At 35.6% G+C, this 26,667-nt stretch overlaps 1 protein-coding gene across 14 annotated transcripts in view; it reads right to left on the reverse strand.

Moving 5' to 3' along the window:
* EMSY (EMSY transcriptional repressor, BRCA2 interacting) overlaps positions 1–26,667 on the reverse strand; it is an 89,067-nt gene that overhangs the window by 40,040 nt on the left and 22,360 nt on the right. For all 14 annotated transcript variants that reach the window (XM_058687717.1, XM_058687714.1, XM_058687708.1 and 11 more), the window contains 2 exons: positions 20,551–20,827; positions 7,583–7,837 (listed from right to left, as the gene is read on the reverse strand). In XM_058687717.1, the coding sequence (XP_058543700.1) occupies positions 7,583–7,837; positions 20,551–20,827 (532 nt within the window). The remainder of the gene's footprint in view (positions 1–7,582; positions 7,838–20,550; positions 20,828–26,667) is intronic.

Consider the following 26,667-nt stretch of genomic DNA (forward strand, 5'->3'; position numbering starts at 1 on the left):
CTCACCAAAATTAAAAACTCGTGCTTCAGGGACCCCTGAGTGGCTCAGTTGGTTAAGCGTCCAACTTCAGCTCAGGTCATGATCTCACAGCTCCTGAGTTGGAACCTTGTGTCGCGCTCTGTGCTGACAGCTCAGAGCCTGGAGCCTGCTTCAAATTCTGTGTCTCCCTCTCTCTCTGACCCTCTCCCGCTCATGCTCTGTCTCTCTCAAAAATAAATAAACATTTAAAAAAATTTTTTGTAAATACTTAAAAAAAAAAGGGGTGCCTGGGTGGCTCAGTCGGGTTGGGCGTCCGACTTCGGCTCAGGTTATGATCTTGCAGTCTGTGAGTTTGAGCCCCGCGTTGGGCTCTGTGCTGACCAGCTGACAGCTTAGAGCCTGGAGCCTGCTTCAGATTCTATGTCCGTCTCTCTCTGCCCCTCTCCCACTCTCACTGTGTGTCTCTCTCTCAAAAATAAAAACATAAAAAGAAAAATTTTAAATACTTAAAGAACTTGTACTTCACAGGGCAATCATCAAGAAAGTGAAAAGACAACAAAAAACAATGGCAGGAAATATTTGCAAATCATATATATAACAAGGGTTTAATATCTAATATATATAAACTGAAAAAAAACTCTTTACAACTCAATGATAAAAAGACAAATAACTCAATTTAAAAGTGGGCAAAGAGGGGCGCCTGGATGGCTCTGCTGGTTGAGTGTCTGACTCTTGATTTCAGCTCGGGTCATGATCTCAAGGTTTGTGGGATGAAGCCCTCTGTCAGGCTCTGTGCTGACAATGTGGAGCCTGATTGGGATTTTCTCTCTCGCTCTCTCTTACCCCTCCCTGACATGCGCACACACGTGTTTTCTCTCTCTCTCAAAATACATAAACATTAAAAAAAAAAAAAGTGGGCAAAGGATGTAAATCTTTCTTTTTTTCTTTCCTCCCTCCCTTCCATTTTCTTTCTTTTTTCTTTCTTTCTTTCCTTCCTTCCTTCCTTCCTTCCTTCCTTCCTTCAAGGAGGATAAAGGGTCAATATGCACAGGAAAAGATGCTTGACATTATTAGTCATCAAAGAAATGCGAATCAAAGCCACAATGAAATACCACTTCACACAAACTAAGAGGGCTAAAATCTTAAAGTCAGAGAATAACAAGTATTGGAAAGGATGCAGAGAAATTGAAACCCTCATACACTAATGGTGGAAATGTAAAATGGTGTAGTCATTTTGGGAAACAGTCTGTAGCTTCTCAAACAATTATACATAGAGTTACCATACAACCGGGCAATCCCTCTCCAAGGTATATACACAAGAGAATTGAATACCTAAAAACTTATACATGAATGTTTTCCACAGAATTATTCTTAACAGCCAACAGGCGGAAAAAATCCAAATGTACATCAATGGACAAATGGATAAACAAAACGGGAAATATTATTTGGCCATAAAAAGGAATAAAGTACTAATACATGTGTGAATCTTGAAAACATTGTTAAGTGAAAGAAACCAGTCACAAGAGGCCACACATTATAGGAGACCATTTATATGAAAATCTAGAATACAGAAATCTAGAGATAGTAGATTAGTGGTTGTTTAGAGCTGGAGAGGTTGCCTTAGGAGTAATGAATGATAGCTAAAGGTTACAGAGTTTCTTTTCGAAGTGATGAAACTGTTCTAAAATCAACTGTAGTGATGGTCACACATATCTTTGACTATACTAAAATACCTTACTCTGAATGGGTTATTTCAATGGTATGTGAATTATATCTCAATAAAGCTGCTTTTAAAAATTCTAGAGTATTTTTAAAAAGGAAAACATTATCATTCTTTCTTGAAAGCACACATAACATTAAACTAAAGCCTAATAAAGACTGAACGCAAAAATAAAACTACAGACCAACTTCCCAAGACTACCAATACATTGTATTATTAATACCTCATACTAGGATAAATTCCAAAATATTTAAATATGAAAAATGTGACCTGTGACTAAAAATCTAGAAGCGGTAAAGATTACACAGATAAATTCAACTATATAGAAACAAAAAAGATCTACACAGCAGAAGTCCCCACAAATAAAGTCAACAGACAGACAAACTTGGAAGAAAATCTCTGCAAGTCATGAAACACACAAAAGTCTTGCTAATTACCCTAATAAAATTCCCAGAAATTGATAAGAAAAATACCACAGTAGTGGTATGAATGAATGAATACAGACTGTACACAAAAACATATAAATAGTTGAAACATACAGTTCAAATTCATATGAGAAATGAAAATAAAACAACACTGAGAAGATGAAATACTTAAGTATAAAACAAAACACGTACAAAATTTGTACTGTACTGTAAAACACTGATGAAAGAAGTGAAAGAAGACCTAAAGAAATGGAGAGACACACTGTTCATGAACTGGACAACTCAACACGATTTCAATTCTTCCCAAACTGATCTACAGGTTTAATGGAATTTCTAGGAAAATCCCAGTAAGGTTTTAGTACACACAGGAACATTTAATCTTAAATTTATATAGAAAGGCAATAAAACTAGCATAGCTAGAATAATTTTGAAATAGAAGGATAAAGTGGAAGAAATCACTCTATATACGTTACAGCTTACTATATAGCTATAGTAATCAAGACAGTATGGTACTAACAGAAAGATAAACACAAAGATCAATGGAACAAATGGAGTACCTAGAAATAAACCTACACACATGCCAAACTGATTTCTAACAAAGACGCTTTGCAAAACAAGAGTTTTGATAGCCTTTTCAACAAAGGGTGCTAAAGCAATTATACCCACAGGCAAAAAAATAACCTTATCTAAACCCCACACTTTATACAAAAATTAACTTAAAATAGATCATGATTTAAATATAAAAAATAAAACTATGTAACTCTTAGAGAAAAAAATAGAAAAATGTTAAAACCTAGAACTAGGCAAAGTTCTTTGAGTTGATACCAAAAACATAATCCATAAAAGGAAAAATTAACAAACTGGACTGAATCAAAATCTATTATGAGTGAACAACCCAGAGCTATTATTGGGATTTTGTTAATAACACATTCCTCCTATAACTATGTTGGTTAGATTTCTTAAAGCAGTCATGGCATAAGACTCCACAACTGAGGAACTGAAGACTCACGGGGAAAATAGGGTTAAAAGACTTAAGGTTTGAGTCACTCTAGAAAAGCTTTTATATTAAAAGCATTTTTACGTGAAGTAAGAGAATCCAAACAACGTAATATATAATATCTTACAGCTTTTATTAGCCATACTAGATTTTGTATAATTAACCATACCTTGCTCCCCAGAAATTTTTTAGTATCTCCCACCACTCCTATTCAAAGAGACGATTACAAATTCACTTTTGGAATAAGATAAGCATTACCCTGATACCAAAACCAGGCAAAGACACCAGAAAAAAAAATTCTGATGAACATGGATGCAAAAATCCTCAATAAAATACTAGCAAACTGAATCCAACAATACATTAAAAAAGTCATTCACCACCATCAAGTGGGATTTATTCCCTGGGATGCCAGAGTAATTCAACATTCGCAAATCACTGTGATACATCACATCAATAAGAGAAAGGATAAGAACCATATAATCATCTCAAAGACGCAGAAAAAGCACACCATCCATTCATGATAAAAGCCCTCAGCATAATAAAGGCCATTATGTGAAAAACCCACAGCGAACATCATCCTCAGTGGGGAAAAACTGAAAGCTTTCCCTGTAAGGTCAGGAACAAGACAAGGATGTCCACTCTCCCCACTTTTATTCAACATAATACTGGAAGTCGTAGCCACAGCAATTAGACAACAAAAAGAAATAAAAGGTATCTAAATCGGTAAGAAAGAAGTCAAACTTTCATTATGTGCAGATGACATGACCCTCTGAAAAACTGCACCAAAACAACAGCTAGAACTGATAAACAAATTCAGTACAGTCACAGGATACAAAATCAGTTTATAAAAATCTGTTGCATTTCTAAATACCAATAATGAAGCTGCAGAAAAAGAAATTAACAGAACAATCTCATTTATAATTTCACCAAAAACAATAAGATAACTAGCAACAAACCTACCCAAAGAGGTGAAAGACCTATACTCTGCAAACATAAAACACTGATGAAAGAAACTGAAGACACAAAGAAATGGAAAGACATTCCATGCTCATGGATTGAAAGAACAAATACTGCTAAAATGTCTTTACTACTCATAGCAATCTGCACATTTAATGCAATCCCTATCAAAATACCAACAGCATTTTTCACAGAACTAGAACAATCCTAAAATTTGTATAGAACCACAAAAGATTCCTAATAGCCAAAGTAGTCTTGAAAAGGAAAAAAGCAAAGCCAGAGGCTTCACAATGAATTCATAACTCAAGTTATATTACAAAACTGTAGTTATGAAAACAGTATAGTACTGGCACAATAGAGACACATAGATCAATGGAACAGAATAGAAAACTCCAAAATAAACCCACAATTATATGGCCAATCAATCTTTGGCAAAGAAGGAAAGAATATCCAATGAGAAAAAAGTCTCTTCCTCAAATGGTATTGGGAAAACTGGACAGGAACATGAAAAAGAATAAAACTGGACCACATTCTTAAATCATACACAAAAATAAATTGAAACAAATTGAGGACCTAAATGTGACAACTGAAACCATAAAAATCCTAGAAGGGAACATAGGCAGCAACTTCTTTGACATCAGCTGTAGCAACTTTTTTCTAGATAGGTCTCCTGAGGCAATGGAAACAAAAGCAAAAATAAACTTGGGGACTACATCAAATTAAAAAGCTTCTGCACAGTGAAGGAAACAACCAAACTAAAAGGCGGCCTACAGAATGAGAGAAGATATTTGCAAATGACATATCTGATAAAGGGTTAATATCCAAAATATATAAAGAAGTTCTAAAACTCAGTACCCAAAAATCAAATAATCCAATTAAAAAATGGGCAGAAGACATGAACACTTCTCCAAAGATATCCAGACAGCCAACAGACACATGAAAAGATGCTCATCGTCACTTATCATCAGGAAAATGAAATATCTCCTCACTACAATGAGGTATCACCTCATGCCTGTCAGAATGGCTAAACTAAAAACGCAAGAAACACCAACTGTTGGTGAGGATGTGGAAAAAAGAACTTTTGTGCACTACTGGTAGGAATGCAAACTGGTGCAGCCACTGTGGAAAACAGTATGCGAGTTCCTCAAAAAATTAAAAAAAGAACTAAAAAATTAAAAGAAGAAGAAAAAAAAAAAGAACCCTAGGGTCTAGTAATCACACTATTGGGGGTTTTTAACCAAAGAATACAAAATCCTAACGGTAAAAGGATACATGCACTCCCTCCCATGTTTACTGCAGTATTATTTTCCATAACTGTGGAAGCAGCCCAAGTGTCCACTGATACATGAATGGATGAAGGAAGTGTACAAACACACACACACACACACACACACACACACACACACACACACACAGGAATATTATCCAGCCATAAAGAAGAATGAACTCTTGCATTTACAACATGGATGGAGCTAGGAAATATAATGCTAAACAAAATAAGTTAGTCGGAGAAAGATAAATGCTGTATGATTTCACTGAAATGTGGAATTTAAGAAACAAATCAATAAAGGGAAAAAGATAAACTAAGAAACAGACTGTTCATTATAGAGAACAAAACTGATGGTTACCACAGCGGAGGGAGGGTAGGTGGATGCGTTAAATAGATGTTGGAGATTAAAGAGCACACTTGCTGTGATAAGCACTGGGTGATGTATGGAACTGCAGAATCACCATATTGTAGACCTGAAACTAATATTACACTGTATGCTAACTAACTGGAGTTAAAATAAAAACTTAAAAAGGGCACCTGGGTGGCTCAGTTAAGCGTCTGACTCTTGATTTCAGCTCAGGTCATGACATCGTTGTTCATGAGATTGAGCCCCTTGTCGGGCTCTATGCTGACAGTGAGGAACCTGCTTGGGATTCTCTCTCCCTCTCTCTGTGCCTCTCCCTGCTATCTCTCTTTCTCTCTCTCTCTCAGAATAAATAAATACACTTTAAAATAAAAAAAAAACATAAAACCTCTTTAAAAACTTAAAAAAAAAGAAAATCCCGCCACTTGCAACAACATGGATGCACTTTGGGGGCATTATGCTAAGTGAAATAAGACACAGAAAGACACACACTGCATGATCTTACTTATATGTAGAATCTTTTTTTTTAAAAAAATGGATTCATACATATAAAGAACATTGGTGATTGCCAGAGGCAGGGGGTGGAAAGTTGGCCAAAATGTAGTCAAAAGGTCTAAGCTTCCAGTTAAAGGCAAATAAATCCTGAGGATGTAACATACTGTATGGTGACTGCAGTTAACAATACTATAGTTACTGCAGTAACTATACCATAGTAACTGTACTGTATTTGAAAGATGCTTAGAGAATAAATCTTAAAAGTTCTCATCACAAGAAAAAAATACGTAACTATGTTTGATAATGGATGTTAACTAAATTCACTGTAAACACTTTGAAATATATAAATAAATCATTATGGGGGTGCCTGGGTGGCTCAGTCGGTTGAGCGTCCGACTTCGGCTCAGGTCATGATCTCGTGATCTATGAGTTCGAGCCCCGCGTCGGGCTCTGTGCTGACAGCTCAGAGCCTGGAGCCTGTTTCAGATTCTGTGTCTCCCTCTCTCTCTGACCCTCCCCCGTTCATGCTCTGTCTCTCTGTCTCAAAAATAAATAAACGTTAAAAAAAATTAAAAAAATAAATAAATAGATCATTATGTTGTATATCTATAAGTAATACAATGTTGTATGTCAATTATATCTCAAAAACTAATAATAAAATATTCCCATCAAAAACCAAAACAAAGCTGAAAATGTTGGCATCTTCCAAATGCTTCTTCTACCACCAAATAAAGTCCAGATTCATTGGAGGAAAAAAAAACATCCACTTTCATTTCTTAAAGATGTACCTATTAACAGTCTTTTTAATTTCCCTGTGTTTGAGCCTCCACCCTACCTGCCTTTTTATTCAATACTTTTATGATTCAATAACTTCAAATAATTGATTCTTACTTCTGAGTTCCCAATGCCCTGGAGATGCTTTCAGTAAACTGCTAAACTGTTATTCCACAAACCACAAACTTCTCTGTACACAATGTCCTACAATCTCAGCACCTCTGCTTGTACAATTTTATGCCAAATTCATAAAATGGCATTCTAACACAGAACTCTCCAGACTAATTTTTCAACTGCCTACTTTCTATAATCCCAATGCATCCAGAGTATAATTCTAAAAACTGGGTTGTTTCCTCAGCTTCTTTATCTCCCTGGAGAGTCCAGGGGAAATAACTGCTACGGCTGAGCAAACTGCTTTTTGTCTCATTTCTATTCCCAAGCTCCAGTTCTTTCTACATATGTATTTCCAACAGGAGGCTCTCAAAATATATTTTAGAATTAAAATTCTGGGGCTTGAGGAAACTATATCCATGTAAACGAGCAGTCTTCAGAGAAGTAGCGATTGGGGAAGAATTACATATTGTAAACATTTTCCAGTTACCTGACTCCTGTTTGATTTGAATGGTAGGCTTGATACCAGGTGGCAAAGGAGACTGCTGAGGCTGTTGCTGATGAGATACTGGAGCAGGCTGGGCCACCTGCTGCTGGGTCTGTTGCTGCACTTGATGTAACTGCTGCTTAGGAGACTGTTGATGCTGTTTAGGAAACTGTGCAAGAATCTGAGTTGGGGCACCCACTAAACTTTTGGGGGAAGGAAGTCTGGTCGATGCCATTTTGATCGCTGATGTAGATACGCCTGTAGAAGAGTAAGGGGGAAAGAACTTATTTAACAGTAAAACATACTTAAAGATACTTCTTTTTTTAAATTTTTTTAATACATTTAAAAAAAAATTTTTTTTAATGTTTATTTATTTTTGAGAGAGAGACAGAGCATGAGCAAGGGGGAGGGACAGAGAAGAGGAGACACAGAATCTGAAGCAGGCTCCAGGCTCTGAGCTCACGAACTGTGAGATCATGACCTGAGCTGAAGTCGGACCCTCAACCGACCGAGCCACCCAGGCGCCACTAAGATACTTCTTATACTAGGTAAATCGATAAAAACAATGACTTATTAAGCACCTATTAAATGTCATATATAATATGTGGTATTTTATATATTCGCTGTACAGTCCTCAAACCTTGCAAGGGAGGCATGATTGCTCTCACACTCAAAAAAACTGATTTCCCTTGGTGGACAGTTAGAATGAAAGAAACACAGTATCAGGAAGGATATTCACACATGTCTCTCAGGAAATTTTCTGTTAGAAAATACAGGTTCTTAATGTGAATAATAAAAGAATAAATCAAACTAAGTTTTGAATTTTATTTGTAATACATTCTTTTTAAATATTACTTTTCAAGTTCTGGTAAGTCAATTTAAACAAGACATGAGAAAATATCTCACACTGAAACATTCATCTTTTGAACTTTTCAGCATGACAAAAGTAGTTTTTCTAGGTCTCATTTCTGATAATCTATAAATTAAAGTCATTTCTTGAGATCTGTCATTAAATAATCTGTGAAAATTACAAGTGGGTGTACTCAATACATCCACAGAAAAAAAATTCTTTTTTTTCCACATTTATTTATTTATTTATTATTTAATTTTTTTTTTTTTTTTAATTTACATCCAAGTTAGCATATAGCACAACAATGATTTCAGGGGTAGATTTCTTAACACAGCAACAAAATTCTGATTGATATAAGGTAGTAAGACATTGCTTCTTAGTGTAATGCTAATATTAGCAGTATGCATAGGTAAGGAGTACCAGTAATCAGTAATTTTCTTATAATTCTTCAACAACTCAACAGGACTTTTATCTGTAAATGAATTAATTTTCCTAATGACTTGGAATATAACTCATCATATCAACTTTTTGAGCACTGCTGGAATGAAATGAAACTCATAAATAGCCGAATTATCAAATTCTTAGGCTATTTCACACCTTCTTCTTTCACACCCCCAACATGACAATTACTTTGTATTACAGAAAAAATTTTAAATACCACATTCTTATGTAAAATGCTTGTGGAGAATGATAAAGACAGAAAAGATACCTTGAAAAGTGATTCTGACTCCTAGGACCTCAGCTTCCCCCATTTGTTGAATTGCCCTACAAGTCTCCAAGCAGGAGACTGTTGCGGTGCATATCAGGTAAAATCACAGATTGAGGACTGACAGGCAAAAGGTGTAATTAGAATCCCCTGGAGGGCTTAACCACATTACTTACACATTCTCCCACCTCACTCAACCCTATCCATCCCCAAATACTAATATTTTGGTGACATATGTGTGTTATACTGCTTAGTTGTGCTGAACTAGATTATCTCTGGAGCCCCATTCAGCACCAACATTTTATGATTCAAGGAGCATAATGTTTTATACGAGTGATAGATACTATTTTTAAAAGCTCTAACCTTTAGGGGCGCCTGGGTGGCGCAGTCGGTTAAGCGTCCGACTTCAGCCAGGTCACGATCTCACGGTACGTGAGTTCGAGCCCCGCGTCAGGCTCTGGGCTGATGGCTCAGAGCCTGGAGCCTGTTTCAGATTCTGTGTCTCCCTCTCTCTCTGTCCCTCCCCCGTTCATGCTCTGTCTCTCTCTGTCCCAAAAATAAATAAACGTTGAAAAAAAAAAAAAATTAAAAAAAAAAAAAAAAAAGCTCTAACCTTTATATTGAATTTTTAATGAACTCTTGTATTAACTGTGGTAAATTGTGCACATGAGAAACTCCCTATGTTCTCCATATAGTTTTTTATGGTAAAAGTATCTGGTATAAAAGTAGTCAGGATAACTTTAGAATCAGAGAATTATGTTCACATTGTACCTTCAACTCACAAACACATTACCAGCTATATGATCTGATTAAAGTACTTAAACTCTCTGAGTATGTGTTCATTCAGTAAAAACTTACTGAGCTTACAGTAAAAACTTACTACCTTATGGTAGATCTTCGGGAAACTAAATTGTATCCATGAAACAGTCCCTACCTTCAGAAAGGTTACAAGAGAAGATAATCAAATGATTATACAGATTTATCATTACAAACTGTAATAAATGCTATTTTCGTTTTAACAAGTAGAAAATTCTCTTCATTTTGTCATCGCTTCCCAAACAATTCAGTGCTAAAGCCATCAGCTGGTACAACGCAGCTAAGCAGAAGAGTGGCTTAGCATGAAATGTCAGAGCCCATTGCAGAAACTGGACTAGCATGGAAGTCAATAAGATGAGGAGGGTGTCAATGCTGGGGAAACTCAGGGGATACCATGCATATAGCTTTAGAGCCCAAGTAAGATACAGAAGGGTTCCATGAGTGTGAGCCACCTAATAGTCTCAAAGCTTGAGCAGAATGTCCACAGGAAGGGGTGGCTAAGGTAAGGTAAGAACCCAAACTAAGTGAAAAGGTCTTCTGGATGGGAAGGCAGCCTGCCATAGGTGTCAGCCTGCCTTAGGTGTCAGTTGAGTAGGGTGAGAGTGGCATCCATGCCAAAGGGTGACATGGGCAGGGTGTCAGAACAGGTGTGGTGATGCAGGATTTTGCAGAATGTCAGAGCCTGAGTGAAGATAGGAAGGCATATGCAAAAGCATAGAGGTGGGGCAGTAACAGCAATGACAGACTGGTTGCATACTGGGGAACTGACAAAATAAGTACATATATGAAAGATAATGGAAATTAGGTTTTTCACTATCAAAGAAGGGAATGGAGAAAACTACAGTTGTTTAATTAAAATTAGACATAGCAATATGAGCCCACAGTTTTCCATATATAGAAATAAATATAGATGTAAACATGTGAGTGTGAATATAAATGTACACACAGGTGCTTTTGCACGTGTACACATACACGCATGCCCATACTTGCACACACACACAACATAGTAGTAGCATATCTAGCACCGAGATTTTAGCTTCTAATTATCACTTTCCATGAAGAGGAATCACGGTTCCTTGGAAAAATGGCTCAGCCAGGGCTAGAGTAGGAAAAGTACAAGACGAGCTTGCTAAATATAAAAGACTTTTTACTCCTTGTATGTAATTTCTTTAAAAGAAAATTGTTTAAAGCAAAAATAGTCAACAATGCAATCTGGGGCTTATAACATATAGAATTTAAATGTAGGACAACCATAGCACAGTCAGAGAGAAAAAAAAGTATACTATTCTAAGATTCTAATACAATATGGGAAGTGGTATATTACCTGAAGACAGGCTGTTATAAATTAAAAATCCATATTGTAAGCTCTAGAGCTCAGTTCTCAACTAAGGGCAGCCTGCCCCCTCCTCCCGCCAAAGCTGGCAATTACTAAAGACACTTTTCACTGTCATGACAAGGGGTGTGCTTAGTATCTAGTAAGCAGAGGTCAGAAATGCTGTTAAACATCCTCTAATGTACAGGTCAGCCTTTCATAGCAAAGAATTATCTGGTCCAAAATGTCCATATGTGGAGGTTGAGACCCAACTCTAGAGAAACTATTTAAAAATTATATATTAAAAAAAGTAAATATACACACATGTTTATTTAAGAAGCCAACAGAAGACATAAAATGAAATCCTTTTTAAAAAAAAAAATCAATAAATCTAAAAGACGAGAAAAAAGGGAAAAGGAAACAAAGAACAGAGGATGAATAAAAAACAATTACCAAGATAGTAGACTTGAACTCAATCATATTGATAATTACATTAAATGTAAATGGACTAAATAATTCAATTAAAAGGCAGAGATGGCCAAATTGGATTTAAAAAAAGACAACTATACAATGTTCATGAGATGCATTTTATTTTTTATATGTTTAATTTTGAGAGAGAGAGAGAGAGAGAGAGCAAGAGAGTGTGTGTGAGCAGGACAGGAGCAGAGAGAGAGAGGGAGAGAATTCCAAGCAAGCTCCACACTGTCAGCAGAGCCCGATGCAGGGCTGGATCCCACCAAGTGTGAGATCACAACCTGAACTGAAATCAAGAGTAGGACGCTTAACCAGCTGAGCCAACCCAGGCACTCCAAGAGATGCATTTTAAATGCAAAGGGCGGATGGGTTAAAAGTAAATGGATGAGAAAAGATATATTGTGCAAACACTAATTATAAGAAACCTGGAGTGGCTACAGAAAAGGTAGACATCAAAACAAGAGGTATTACCAGAGAAAAAGAGCAATGCTTTATAATAAAAAGGAGGTCATTTCATCAAGATACCAAAGTCAACTACACTTCAATAATAAAAAAATTTTTTTTAAGAAAGACAACAATCCTGGGGCGCCTGGGTGGCTCTGTCAGTTGAGCAGCTGGCTTTGGCTCAGGTCATGATCTCACAGTTTGTGAGTTCAGGCTCCACTTTGGGCTCGCTGCTGTCAGTGCAGAGCCTGCTTCAGATCCTCTGTCCCCTTCTCTCTCTGCCCCTACCCTGCTCACTCTCTCTCAAATGTTTCTTTAAATAAACATTAAAAAAAAAAAAGAACAACAATCCTAAATGTGCATGCATCTACCTAATAGCAGCTCAAAATACAAAAAATAAAAAATGACAGTGTTAAAAAGAGAAATGCACAAGGACACAATTATAGATGGAGATATTTACACTCCTCTCTCAGTAAGTGATATTATAAGCAGAACAAAAAAAAAAAAAAAAAGATAAAAGATTACTTGAACAATTCTAGGAACCAATTTAATCTTATTGATGTGTGCAACATAAGACCAAGTGAAAAACTAATTGTTCTAAAATCATTTATTAAATAATCTAATGCAATACACATGCTTGGTTGATTAATTTTTTTTCCTCCTCCTTCCTCTTTTCTAACAAAAACCTATTTCTCCTCTCAAAAGGATCTACCTTCCTGGGCACTGGAATGTATTTTTATGGAAGGCTGGCCCCACGCCAGCTCTAAAGGGCAATTTCTAATTGATCTAATAAGTCAGTCATGATGGCCCCGTTCCTCTCACCAGGGATTACTTTAGGCTAGGTGTATGACAGTTGTGGCCAAAAAGACATGAAGGGAATCTTTTGGGAAAGGTTTTCTCTTTCCTAAGAGAGACTCACAAAAGGGGACTGTCTCTTATTCCTTTGCTGGTTGTTGTATATGCATGTGGTACATGGAATTGCTGCACTCATGCTGCAACCACGATATGAGCTACCTGAGAATAAAGCTGATACACCAAGGAAAGAAGAGAAGAAAGGTGAAAAGAAATTTCTTGATATAATCTAACTGGAATTTCTCTGCTTCTGGACTTTTACTTTTATGAGAAAATAAATTTTCTTCTTTTAAAAACCACTCAGTCAGATTTATGTAAAGTAATTTAATTACTTATCGAATTTTGTAATTCAATTTATATATTAATAATCCAGGGCTCTGTAAAATTTATTAAACATCTGAATGCGAAAGAATATAGACTGCTGTGAATACCACTGACATAACAGTCCACATTTGGAGGAATTAAATATAGTTCAGGCCACACTGGTAATTCTGAATAAACATGAAATACTTAAGAGTCTTAACATGAGTCCCAAAGAAAGTGAAGCCCAAAACACATCAAAATACCAAAGTCATATAAGTGAAGGGGAAAGAAGATACATAACTGTAGGAATATTACCTGTGTTTTGTCTTATGGAGATTAAAGGGGAAAAAAAGGTATTAAACAACTGGCTAGTTAAATAGTATGCCATTCAAAAATTTGTTTAATCTTAGAAGTTATACTCCCTCGCCCCCATTTTTTATAAACAGGAGGAACAAAAACTTAATAGTGGACACATACTAGTGAACTATTCCAAGAGGATATAGTTCAGGGAGCTAAAATATAACACTTAGCAACCTCTATAAAAAAAAAAAAAAAAACAACTGCAACCTTCTGATTTGGTAATCCTGCTCCTGAAAGCTGGTTCTAATAAAAGAGAGGGTTCAATTAAATTCACAAAGGTGTATAGGTAAAAAAGGCTACAGGTAGATCTCTAACCTCAAAATCTGGAAATACTCTAAATATCCAACATTAAGAGAATAATTTAATAAACTGTAATAGTAATAGAAATATTAAATAGTATTGAAAAAAATTAGGATAGTTTAGAAAAACAGAAGAATGTTATATGGAAAAATGTATGATTCCAAATGGAATACAGGTTTTTTATTCCAAATAAATAAAAAATATTATTCAAATAGGTAAAAAGGCATTAATAAATACATAAAATGGAAAGTGCTATTGTGATAGAGTGGTAGGATTACTGATGGACTTTTGTTCACTAAAATCATTTAATCCATTAATACTTTTAGGTTTTAAAAAATTTAAATGATAAACGAGGACCACATTTGAATTGACGGGGTTGAGGGATTTCCTAAGGAAAGGGTTTCATGAAACAGAAATGGAAAACAGGATCTGCATTCAGGATGAGTCTAAAGAAAATAAATACAGTGAAGAGAAGAGCAGTATTTAGTGGATACAATTGAAAACAATATGTTATTTAGGTTAAAGTGGGGTCAAGGACAGAAAATAAAAGGTCAGTGGAAGACAGACACAGTATTGGGTAAATAATTCATGAAGTCCACAAAAGAATATGAGGAGAAGAATGAGACGAAAGAAAATTTCTCTCACCAAAATATGAGAAAAGACAATGGCAATAGGATTTAACTGAAAAATAGGTAGAATAAAAGGTAGAAAGGTCACAGTAATCAACCTGTGTAATAAACAATAGCCTACTTTGCCTTAAGAGGAACAAGATTTAAGAGATATAAATCATATAGATTTAAGAGATAACAAAAAAAAAAGCTATGCAATCTACAGGAGAAAAAAGGGGAGGTATCAAATATGAAGCAGTCATCTAAAATAAACTACTTCATTCTATACACATAAGGCATATTTTAACTACCACCTTTTTTGGTATTACCAGCACCAGACTTATAACTACCAAACAAAAATTCTCTCTCCCAACACTAAAGTGTCCAGGTGTCTATATATATGTTATCTTTTATCAAACAAAGAGGGAATATGATATATACAAATTTGCTTACATATTTAAAAAATGGAAGAATAAATAAAAAACTAACTAAAGGAAAAAAAGGTCACCAATCAGGGAAGGACAAAACAGGGTGTAAGAACCATAAATAACAGACAGATTTCTAAAAACACACCTTGTTTTGTGGATTTGACTCTGGAACATAAACTTCTATGCAATTATAAATTACAGAAAAATATTTTAAATTGCAATCAGTAAAAACAAAACAAAATGAAACAAATTAACCTAACCGTATATTAAATTAGAGGTTAAGTATAAGGAAAAAAGTCATTTCAAGTGACTTTAAAATACACTAACTTGACTATATATCCTTAGTGAGGATATCCTAAGAACCAAAAGAACCATAATAATCTTAAATTCTGTTCAATGACTGTATTGTTAGTCATATTGATTTTGTTATTCTGAAACTATTATATATTACAGGATAAATCAAATATATAACTTTACTGTCAGAAACCAGGATTTTCAGTAAAAGGAGAAAAAAGACACAATTATACAAACAAAAACAAAGAAGTTAAAAATCCTTAATTCTAAATTGGAATTGATAATATCAGTATAAACTGATAATGTATTTCCTCCTTAAAAAAAGGACTCTAGTTCTGTCCACAGAAAAGATTTAGAAATAATGACCAATCCAGTAGCAATGATCATCCCCATGGTGCCCAGACTATGGTATCTAAACACCATTTCTCACTAAGAAACGAGGGCTCCTTATAAAATGTGTAATTCCAAATCTGGGGCAGAAAATGTAGAAGATGAACCCAGAACATCTTGTCATATCACAAAATAAGGGCTATTAAGGACCTCTGTGGTTGTGTCAAAAGAATTTAGGAACCAACTTGAAGAAATTCCCACTGTAACGATGGGAAAATTTGAGCACCAAAATTTAATATCTGCAACTGAGGTGCCTGAGTGGCTCAGTCGGTGGAGCATCTGACTTCGGTAAGGTCATGATCTTGTGGTTCGTGGGTTTGAGCCCCATGTTGGGCTTTGTGCTGACAGTAAGAAGCTTGCTTTGGATTCTCTGTCTCCCTCTCTCTCTTCCCCTCCCTTGCTCATGCTCACTCTCTCTCAAAAATAAATAAGTATTGGGGCGCCTGGGTGGCGCAGTCGGTTAAGCGTCCGACTTCAGCCAGGTCACGATCTCGCGGTCCGTGAGTTCGAGCCCCGCGTCAGGCTCTGGGCTGATGGCTCGGAGCCTGGAGCCTGTTTCCGATTCTGTGTCTCCCTCTCTCTCTGCCCCTCCCCCGTTCATGCTCTGTCTCTCTCTGTCCCAAAAATAAATTAAAAAAAAGTTGAAAAAGAAGAAAAAAAAAATAAGTATTAAAAAAAAGAATATCTGTAATAGATTAATAGACATGAAAAATCTTAACATGGAGAAAAAAAATTTCACTGATCACTGAACCTACTCATCTGAAAACAAAAAATAGAAGGAAATACTCAGGCATTTATCCTGCTTTTCCTATATGAACTATACTCAGAGTAACCAATGGTAATAAGGCAAAGTTCTTCTTTAAGAATTCCACCTAATAAATGAAGAAAATAAAGATAAAATACATTTTGCAAATACCAATAAAATAATGACTGAGGCAAAGACTATCAATAGCTGTTTTAATAAACAGTTGGTAATACGTATACCTACTGATCAATGTTAATATCGTTAAAGAAAGAAATCAGACATTACGTGCCTCCTAAAGGGATACAACAGGAAGTACATGATACCACTTATAAAATGTTTAATCCCCCATCTCCAAAAACAATCAGACTTAAATCTGATCAAGCTTCTGGATTAACTACTAGTTTTATAGAAATACATGGAACAGGAAAACTTTTTTGAACCATATCATGGGGATAAACATCAGCAAAATCCAGACTATGGGAAACTCTCAGGAAAAATGACCGATTTCTTCAACAAATGAATTGCAAAGGAAAAAAAAAAAGAGAGACTTATTAAGTTAAAGAAGACATAACCATATCAATCAATATGTGGACCCTGTTTGGATCCCAATTAAAATTTGGGGGGGGGGGGCGGAGTGCTTGGGTGGCTCAGTTGGTTAAGCATCCAACTCTTGATTTCGGCTGAGGTCATGATCTCACAGTTCACGACTTCGAGTCCTGTATCAGGCTCTGTGCTGACAGTACAGAGCCTGCTTGGGATTCTCTGTCTCCCTTTCTCTCTGCCCCTCCCCTGCTCATGCTGTCTGTCTTCTGTCTTTCTTTCTCTGTCTCTCTTAAAATGAATAAATGAACTTAAAAAAAAATTTTATGACATAAGAAAATTAGGAGAGGAATTGAATATTTTATTATATCAAGAAATAACTGTTAAAAATTCTAGGTGACAGTAGCACTGTGAGTTGTGATCTTTTTTTAGGGATACATCAGTAGAATTTATAGCTGAATTTATGTAATATCTGGGATCTGCTTCCAAACATTCCAGGTCAAGGGTGTATGAAGAAAAACAGTGGATTCAGGTGAAACAAGACTGACCATATTCTGCCCATCTCTGAAGCTGGGCAATGGGCACATGCAGGTTCATTTTACTAGTCTCTCTACTTCAATGTGATTGGAATTTTCCATAATAAAAAATGTTTTAAATCTTCCTTTCTTCCAGATAGCAAACTCAAAATAACCATTCTAATCAGAAGAATTTTCAGAATTCCCATATTATAAATATTAAGGAGTTCCTTTTCCTTCCCAGAGCATAAGCCAATCATACACAACCCCCCTACTCCCTACCTTTGGAACCACCTCTATACTTATAAACATGGAATCACCCGCCAAGTTACTGCTACTAAAACTCTTACCCACTCCACCACCAGCTGCCTCTACAAGAATAACCAGAGACAGATACATCAACTCTAAAACAGCCTGTCTCCTGTCTCCAGTCTCCAGTCTCCAACAGAAGCAGACACTGAATGCCCTTGTTTCCCAGGTACACACAGAGAAGCTGCTACAGAAGCCCTACAGAAGCCCTACAGTTTGAATGACAACTCCAGTCTGTATATTACCACTTCCACTAACATTTATCTTTTTTAAAAGAAAACGACAACTTTTTAGCACTAATAAGTAAGTTAAATATCTCAAAGGCTCAAAAGAATCATGTAACTATATGATTATCTACATCCTTGAGTATCTACATTCACATAGTTTACTTTTATAGCTCTCATCATCTATTGAATTTCAGTGAATTTCCAAGAAATCTCTGAGAAGCCTTGCCCAGCTCCCCTATGACTACTTGAAGCTCAAAAAGATATAGGATGCTAAGAAGCAAAAGAGAAAACAGGGAAGTCCAAAATTCCCAAGAGTTTCAGAGGATACCTGAAAAAAACAGAGTGAAAAACAGAAGCATGGAATATTCATTTTGCCTAAAGACATTTTATTAGTAGCCAAGAGAAATACCCCTTTTATTTAAAAAAATAACATGCTCCTTTGAAGAACAGTAATATTTCTAACAGTACAATAAAACTTCAGCAAACTGTGTGATGAGTACTGGAAGAGAAAAATGTTTATCATTGGATGACAGTTTTGACACCAGGTGTCACCCAGGTGCAGAGACAGGTGGCCTTTCCTTCTCTCATCTTCAAATTTTAAAATAATGAATTTGGATCATGTGTGCAACCAACATTTTCAATAAATTTTCTGTGTAAAAATTCTTTCTATTTTTAATAATGCTATATTATAGTTTACTGCTGTGCAAATAGAGAGGTTGGAATTTTTTTAATTACTTAAAGTAACAAAAGAAAACTTCAAGCCTGCTATTTTCCTATTGTTGATGGAGACATTAAATAGGTGTTAGAGCCAGGAAACAATGACAGATAATTTCATATCCTAGCATTAGGGCTGTAAAGAATACTGACTGCATCGCATCTGCAGTATAGCCTCTTCCTTGCCTACACAGTTATACAGAACATTACTAAATGTTCTGTATAACTAAACATTAGTTTAGTTATACAGAATATAACTGTATAAACATTTATAATGTTTATAAACATTACTAAAACAATTAGGAAAAATACTTGTGTTTTTCCTATTCTAGTGCTTATATTCACTACTAGTTCATAAACTAGGATATTTCCAAGTCCCACTCTATCTTAGGTACGTAATGTTCAAATAAAACTTAATGAAAACGAATACTAAGTCCCATTCTGTATTGCTTCTGTGCTCCCTTTGAGAGATTACGATGATGGGTATGAATTCTGTACAGTACATGCTTCTCTCCCATCCCCACTTTAAATTTTTTTTTTTTTCAATGTTTTCTATTTATTTTTGGGACAGAGAGAGACAGAGCATGAACGGGGGAGGGGCAGAGAGAGAGAGAGACACAGAATCCGAAACAGGCTCCAGGCTCCGAGCCATCAGCCCAGAGCCTGACGCGGGGCTCGAACTCACAGACCGCGAGATCGTGACCTGGCTGAAGTCGGACGCTTAACCGACTGCGCCACCCAGGCGCCCCCCATCCCCACTTTAAGATTCATTAACACTAAGAAGAAAATTTCTGACAGTGTGCTATTTGCCTTTCATAGGGAGAAATACAAGGATATGAAAGAGAGCCAAACTTATTTAGGCTAACATGGAATTGAGATTTCTACATTTCCTTTCCTCTGCTATTATTAAGCAGCAATGGTCCTTCAGTTCAGTCTTAGTTCCCCTTAATATCTCCCAGCATCCACCAATAGAGAAAAATTTAGGAGACTGGAGAAAAGGTGAATGCCATGTCCCTGAAATCATCCTCTTCCTCCTGCTTCTTATCACTGGGTAACTTACTCGTAATGTTCCTCTGAAAAACCTTGAGTAAAATATGGTTGACTTAAACAACAGAGGTTTGAACCGCATTGGGTCCATATACACATAGATTTTTTTCGATAAATACAATATAATATGATAAATGTATTTTCTTTTCCTTATGATTTCCTGAGTAACATTTTCTGTTCTCTAGCTTACTCCGCTGTAATACAGTACATAACTGTGCCTCTAACCCCTACAGTACTCAAAGGTCAATATTGCAATTTCAAGTTCTTCTTTTAAAAATTTCATTAGAGGCACCTGGCTGGCTCAGTCAGTACAGCAAGTGACTCTTGATCTCAGGGTTCTAAGTCTAAGCCCCACGTTGATTGTAGACATTACTCAAAAAATAACAAAACTCTTTTAAAATAAATAACAAATAAAACCTTCATTCTATTCAAGATATTTGCTTATTATGCCTTTGAAATCTGTTGTGACAGAGTTAACCTACATTTTGTGAATGTTAATTGCCTAGGTGACTAGGTACTATGCATGTGAATAAAAATATCTTGGAGTAAGCATGTTACTAAAAGAAAATAGTAAGCAACTATCTTGACATTCTCAAACTAAGGGAAGAGGAGTGGTAAATTTCTGATATAAAAGCAGGGACCTTCATACCCAAAGCAGAAAAATACACTCACACGGTTTTCTTCAAAATTCCCATATATACCACAGGGACAGAATTACATGGTGGATCACCACTCACCTTGTGCTACTGTTGACATGACCACTGATGGCGTGGAAGAAACCACAGCTGTTACTGCAACTGTACTAGGAATAGGTGATGGTGTAGAACTGCTGCTGCCACTGCTGCTACTACTGACCAGGGAGGACTGTGAAGCAGTTATAACCACTGGTGGCTTCTGGGTTGTGGAAGCAATGACTGATGTCGGTACAAGCTTAGTGACTGCTGCATAGTTATGGGATTTGGAGAGAATGTTGGGCACGAAGGTTGAACTTGGTGATGTGGTCACTATGATAACCTAAGGAAGGAAAAATAAGTTATTTTCATGAACCTACTATAATACTGCTAATGTATCTAGGCCCATAGTTACACATAATTCAAAAATAGCTTATGAAATACGAAGAAACAATTCATCAAAGAGAAATCTACAACTAAAAATACATGAAAGCTTTTCTTTACTAGTAATCATCAAAATGTATTTAAAAGAAAAAACGATTTTACCAACGAAATATTTTTAAAAACAACGTTCAATGCTGTAAAGATATGGTGAAATAAGCATTTCAATATACTACTTAGGGAGTATAATGGGCACAATCTTTCTAGAAAGTAATTTGGATAATCATTCCTTTATAAATATTTGTTGAGCATCTACTATGTGCCAGGCATGGTTCTAGATGCTGGGGATAGTGGAATGAACAAAACAGACAAAGCTCATACTTTCATGAAGCTAAATTCTAACAAGTAGGGAGGGAAACAATAAACAAATTAGAAAAGTAAATATATGTCACGTAGAAAATGGAAGAGACAATAAAGCAGGGTGGGAAAGAAAGAATATTGGGAGCACTGTGTTACTTTTTATAAAGTGTTCAATAAAATCTCTCTGATAAGGTAATATTTGAGCAGAAACTAGAAGGAGCGTGAACAATGTTGCCCCCTTGAGGAAGTGCATCCAATGGCACAGAAAGCAGCAAATAAAATGGCCCTGAGGCATAAGCCAGCTTGGTATAGTCAATAAACTCCAAGGACCTAATGAACAGGATTAGAATTTATGACAGAGAAAGTAGCAGGAGATAGAATCAAGGAAGTCATGGGGGACTAGAGGATGTAAGCTCCTGTTGATACTATATACCCTTGGTAGATTATGATGAAAATGGCACTTTATCTCTATAGTCTCCCTTCCGAAAACCCAAAACCCTAGTCTAATCATGAGAAAAACATCAGACAAATTCCAGTCGTGGGGCATCCTACAAAATATTTGACCAATATTCTTCAAGGCTGCCAAACAAGAGAAGTCTGAGAAACTTTCACAGCCAAGAGGAACCTAAGAAGACATGACAAGTAAATGTACCGTGGTATCCTGGAAGAAAAAAAAGACAATAGGTAAAGAAATCTGAGTGAACCGTGGACTTTAGTTAATCTTAATGCATCAATACTAGTTCATTAATGATAACTAATGTACCATGCTAATATAAAATGTTAAGAGTAGTAGAAACTGAGTGCAGTGTATATGAGAACTCTCTGTACTACCCTCTCAATTTTGCTGTAAATCTAAAACAGTTCTCAAAAATATTTTTCAAAAAGAATTATTACTCTATCTGCTAGATGAAAAGTACAGTAGGGAAGAGGGAGTAGAAACAGGAAGACAAATAAGGACATTCCTGGTTTAAACCAAGAAGAGAGGATCACTGGCTGCAGAGGTGGTGAAAAGGAAACAGATTCTAAATATATTTAAAGGTAAAACCAACAGGATTTGCTCATATAGCTTGATACAGGAAATGGAGGGGAAAAAAGAGGCAGGAAAGAGACTTCAAGGTTAGCCTGTATGCCTGGAAAAGTTTAAGACATAGGGAGGCAAAGCACTTCAGATGAGAAAGAACAGGATGGAGCAAAGGAGACTCAGCTTGATGTATTCAAAAACAGAAAGAAAGCCAATGTAACAAAAAGCATATAGAGCAAGGAGGGGCTGGCAAAGGAAGTAGGGGCCAGATCAAATTTATAAGCCATAGTAAAGGATTTAAATATTATATTAAGTACAATAGGAAGCCATAGGAGAATTTTAAGTGGGGAAACAAGAAAATTTGATTTATATTTTAAAAGATCATTCTAGCTGCTATGCTATTCCAGCAAGAATGGAAGCAGTCAGACTAGTAAAGAAACTACTGCGGTAGACTAGGAATAATAGAGGCTGCTTGGACTGGAGTGTTAGTAGCAGAAATAAAGAGAAGTGATCGCATTCAGATTATTTTCAGGGGTAGTCAACAGGACTTGTTGACGTAGGGAAACGGTAGGCCTAAGGAAACTAACGAAATCAAGATGAACTCCTAGAGCTAATGTGCACTAGCTAATTTAAATCTCCCCCAAATCCTATGACACGGATGCTATTATTATCCCCATTTTACAGTTGAGGACACAAAAATCATTTACAAATCTATAGTATCACAGTTTTATTCTGGGGGACTATAATGGTGGTATGGTGATACCCAAAACAGAGCAGAGTGTCTTTTTCTTCTTTCACCAAAATTACCTCTACCTACCTGGGGCAGAAAATTGTTTTAAAAAATCTAAAGCAATTAAGGGAGAAAATCTCTTTTATTTTCCTATTAATCCTAAAGAAGGCCCAATGTTAAATCAGTCAAAATTTACTGAGTATGTCCGTACTCAGTACCTACATATCAAAGAAGCTTTGACTATATCATCATTATGTATTTGTAGTATCACAGAGAATTATAAGATGTAACGTTAGCAGTTTGTTAATTATTTGACAAGTCAAGAGAGATATATCTAAGTCTTGACAAGCAAACACCTATACACAGTTGACTAGGATACTTCTCCATAGACTTGATCAGCAAATACCTATATAGCATTATTATGAAAACAATCATAAACCACCACATACACTGAGAAGAAGTAGACCAATATGGTAAAAAGTCCAGAAGTTTAAGAATCAGATGAGCCTGAGCTTAATCCTGCTGCGGCCACTGACAAATGGCAGGCCCCTGGACATGTTAAAATCTCTAGGCTCCAATTTTCATCTATAAAATAGGGATAATAATACCTACCTTGCAAATCATTACAAGGATTGAACGAGATAATGATGTGAAGCATCTAACATAGTGCTAGGCACATAGCAGGTGGTCAATATTTGGCGGTCAGCAAGCAGTAGTTATTAGCTTACTATTACTACTTAATAAATGTTAAAAAGATATTAGTAAAGGTATTATAGATCAATTCAATCTGGAAGTATATTGTAATGTACTCTATTTTTGTTTCATGAAAAAAATGTTATACATAGCTTTTCCTCAAATTCTGATACCCCGAAGAATCCAAAGAACTCACAGCTACTACCACAGTCAAACCAATTGTAGTGGTAATGGCAATCAGGATTCACATTTGCCAGTTCTGAACTAATAGTAGTAGCTTTCTGGAACAGCGTTTATAAGGACTCTGTGTCACAGATAAGGATTCACCAAGGCTTGGCAGGAAAGTATGCCACAGTCAATTAGCAATGTCTGTCATGGATAAGGGAAGGGGAAGTATTCACCCTTGTGTCAAATATTTCCCATTTTAAAATTAGAGTATGCATGTAGGCTTCCAACATTAAGACAAAATTTCAGCAAAATAAATCTAGAAGTCTTTAAGAGCATGTTTTAGGTTATAGATACAAATGATAAAACATATTTTGAGATTTCAGTCTGAATGTTAATTTCTGATCTGAAAAGGGGTTATCCAAAATTAAAGATCCACCTTAATGAAAATTTACTTGTACTTTTAAAGTTACTTATTACAACAGGGGAAATAAAGGGATTTTGAAACCAAGTGAACCAAACAGTGTTTATTCAGGCCATAATTCAAATTACTGACCTTCTAGCACTCACAAAAACTCCTTAAGAGTGCTGGGACTTGCACCCTAAGGATAAAATGAAAAATATCAATCAAGCACGTGAAAGCATAAAGCTATATTTTGTTGCTCTGTTTATATAAGTGCTGTACCAATGTTATACTTAAAATGAAGGCACCACATTAACATAGGTGGAAATTTGTCTATCCTGAAAATATATGACCTATTTGAATTTGAATCAAGTCCACAAATTCATAAGTAATTATATTTAATATAAAAGTCACTTTACCTAAAATAATTCCTAAGTTGACTTACACAGGATTTATGAGAAATCCACGGTGAATGCAATAATGAAAACAGCCTTACAGAGATTTCAAAGAAATCCAATTACCCAGCAGAAGGAAAAGAAAAAAAAAAAACCCCAAAATCACAAAGAATATCTCTTAGTGCTACCACACACAGCTTGTCCAAAAAGCAACAAAACTAAACAGCATTGAGTATACATGAAGTAAAAGAGTAGAGTTTTGCCTCCAGAACATAGTAGATACTCAGTAAACATTTGTGGAATGAATGAGTCTTATTTTTAATTTAATTTGTTTTAAATGCTTATTTTTTAGGTACAGTAGGACAAATCTAAGGTTCTGAGCTTGGAATCTCATGGTATGGTTTATACAGGACTTTGGAGATAAATATGCCCTCTAACAAGCATCATATGTCTGATGACCTCAACTATCCATTCTCACTTGGCAATTCAGAAGCAAAAACAAAAATAATGAGAAAGTCATTAAACAAAAAAAAAATTGCCAACTTTACTTACTGGTGAGCCTTCCATCTTTTACAAGTATTTTTATATATGTCTACCAAAGAAGATTGGAAAGTTAGTAATGTTAGGTGACATTTACTAAGCATTCATCATATACACTATGTTAAGTACTTTCCATGAATCATCTCATGTAATTATCCTGATAACTCTAGGAAGTAAGTTCTATTCTTTGTTTTTTAAGAAACTGAGGCTCAAGAAAGGTAGCAGAGCCAGATCTATTTATTCATTTTTTCATTCATTCATTCAACAAACATAAATTAAGACCTTCTATATTTCATAAACTATTCTAAATACTAGGGAATACAGTGATGAACAAGATAAAGTCCCTACCCTCAACATCTACTCTATGGAAGAAACAGAAAATGAACAACTATGTAATATGATGTTAACGAGAAATAGAAAATGAACAAATATGTAATATGATGTTAACTAGTTATAAGTATAACAAAAATAAAATAGAGTAAGGGAACAGAAAGACATGGATGGGAAATGGGTGCCATTTTAGCTATAACTCTGCTACACTATTTCCCAAATACCAAATCAAAAGAATAGATAAGAAGGGAGAAGATAGAAGAATTACTGATAAAATAAGTCCCAGAAAAAAAAAGGCAGTAAAAAATTATAATAAGTAGACTTATAATCTCATAGAGTATAGCAGGCTGGTAACACTTAATACAGGGCTAACCCAGAAAGCAATAACTATATTATAATATTGTATGAAAAGTGATACTCAGAAGGATTACCTTGGAGTCCTCATATACAAATGCAAAAAGTATGTTCAGTGTTAACATTCACAAAGTTATCAAAAATAGTCAATTTCTATATATTAAGGAATAAGCTTCAGTTAACTGATGAATTCACTTTTTGGAAGAGCTCATTCTCAACAGTGCAAATAAATAAAACACTGCTTTACATAAAATACTGGCAAGGGAAGGAACCTAATTTTTTTGAGTATATACCTATTACTGCACTTTAAAATATACAGTCTCAGGGCACCTGGGTGGCTCAGTCAGTTAAGCATCCGATTCTTGGTTTCAACTCAGGTTATGATTTCACGGTTTGTAGATTCAAGCTCTGCATCAGGTTCTGCACTGGCAGTACAGAGCCTGCTTGGGATTTTCTCTCTTTTCCTCTCTCTCTCCGCCCTCCCTGACTCATGCTCTCTCGAAATAAATAAATAAACTTTAAAAAATAAAATAAAATAAAATAAAATACCCAGTCTCATTTAATCCTTACAATAACTTTTTAAGATTGGCATTATTCTCATCTTACAGATGGGAAAACAGATTTAGAAGGACTAATTTATCTCAGGTCATACTGGAAGAGCTGGGGTTCCAATCCAGGCCTCTTTGACTACAAAAATCCTTGCTTGATTTTAACACTATACCATAATGCTTCATCCTAAAACTGAAAATAGAATTATATTCCACAGATCAGCTCACTATCACTTCTAGTTCACTAAAAAAATAATTTTTCA

The sequence above is a fragment of the Neofelis nebulosa genome, chromosome 10 (genome assembly GCF_028018385.1).
Source record: "Neofelis nebulosa isolate mNeoNeb1 chromosome 10, mNeoNeb1.pri, whole genome shotgun sequence".
Classification (NCBI taxonomy): Eukaryota; Metazoa; Chordata; class Mammalia; order Carnivora; family Felidae; genus Neofelis; species Neofelis nebulosa.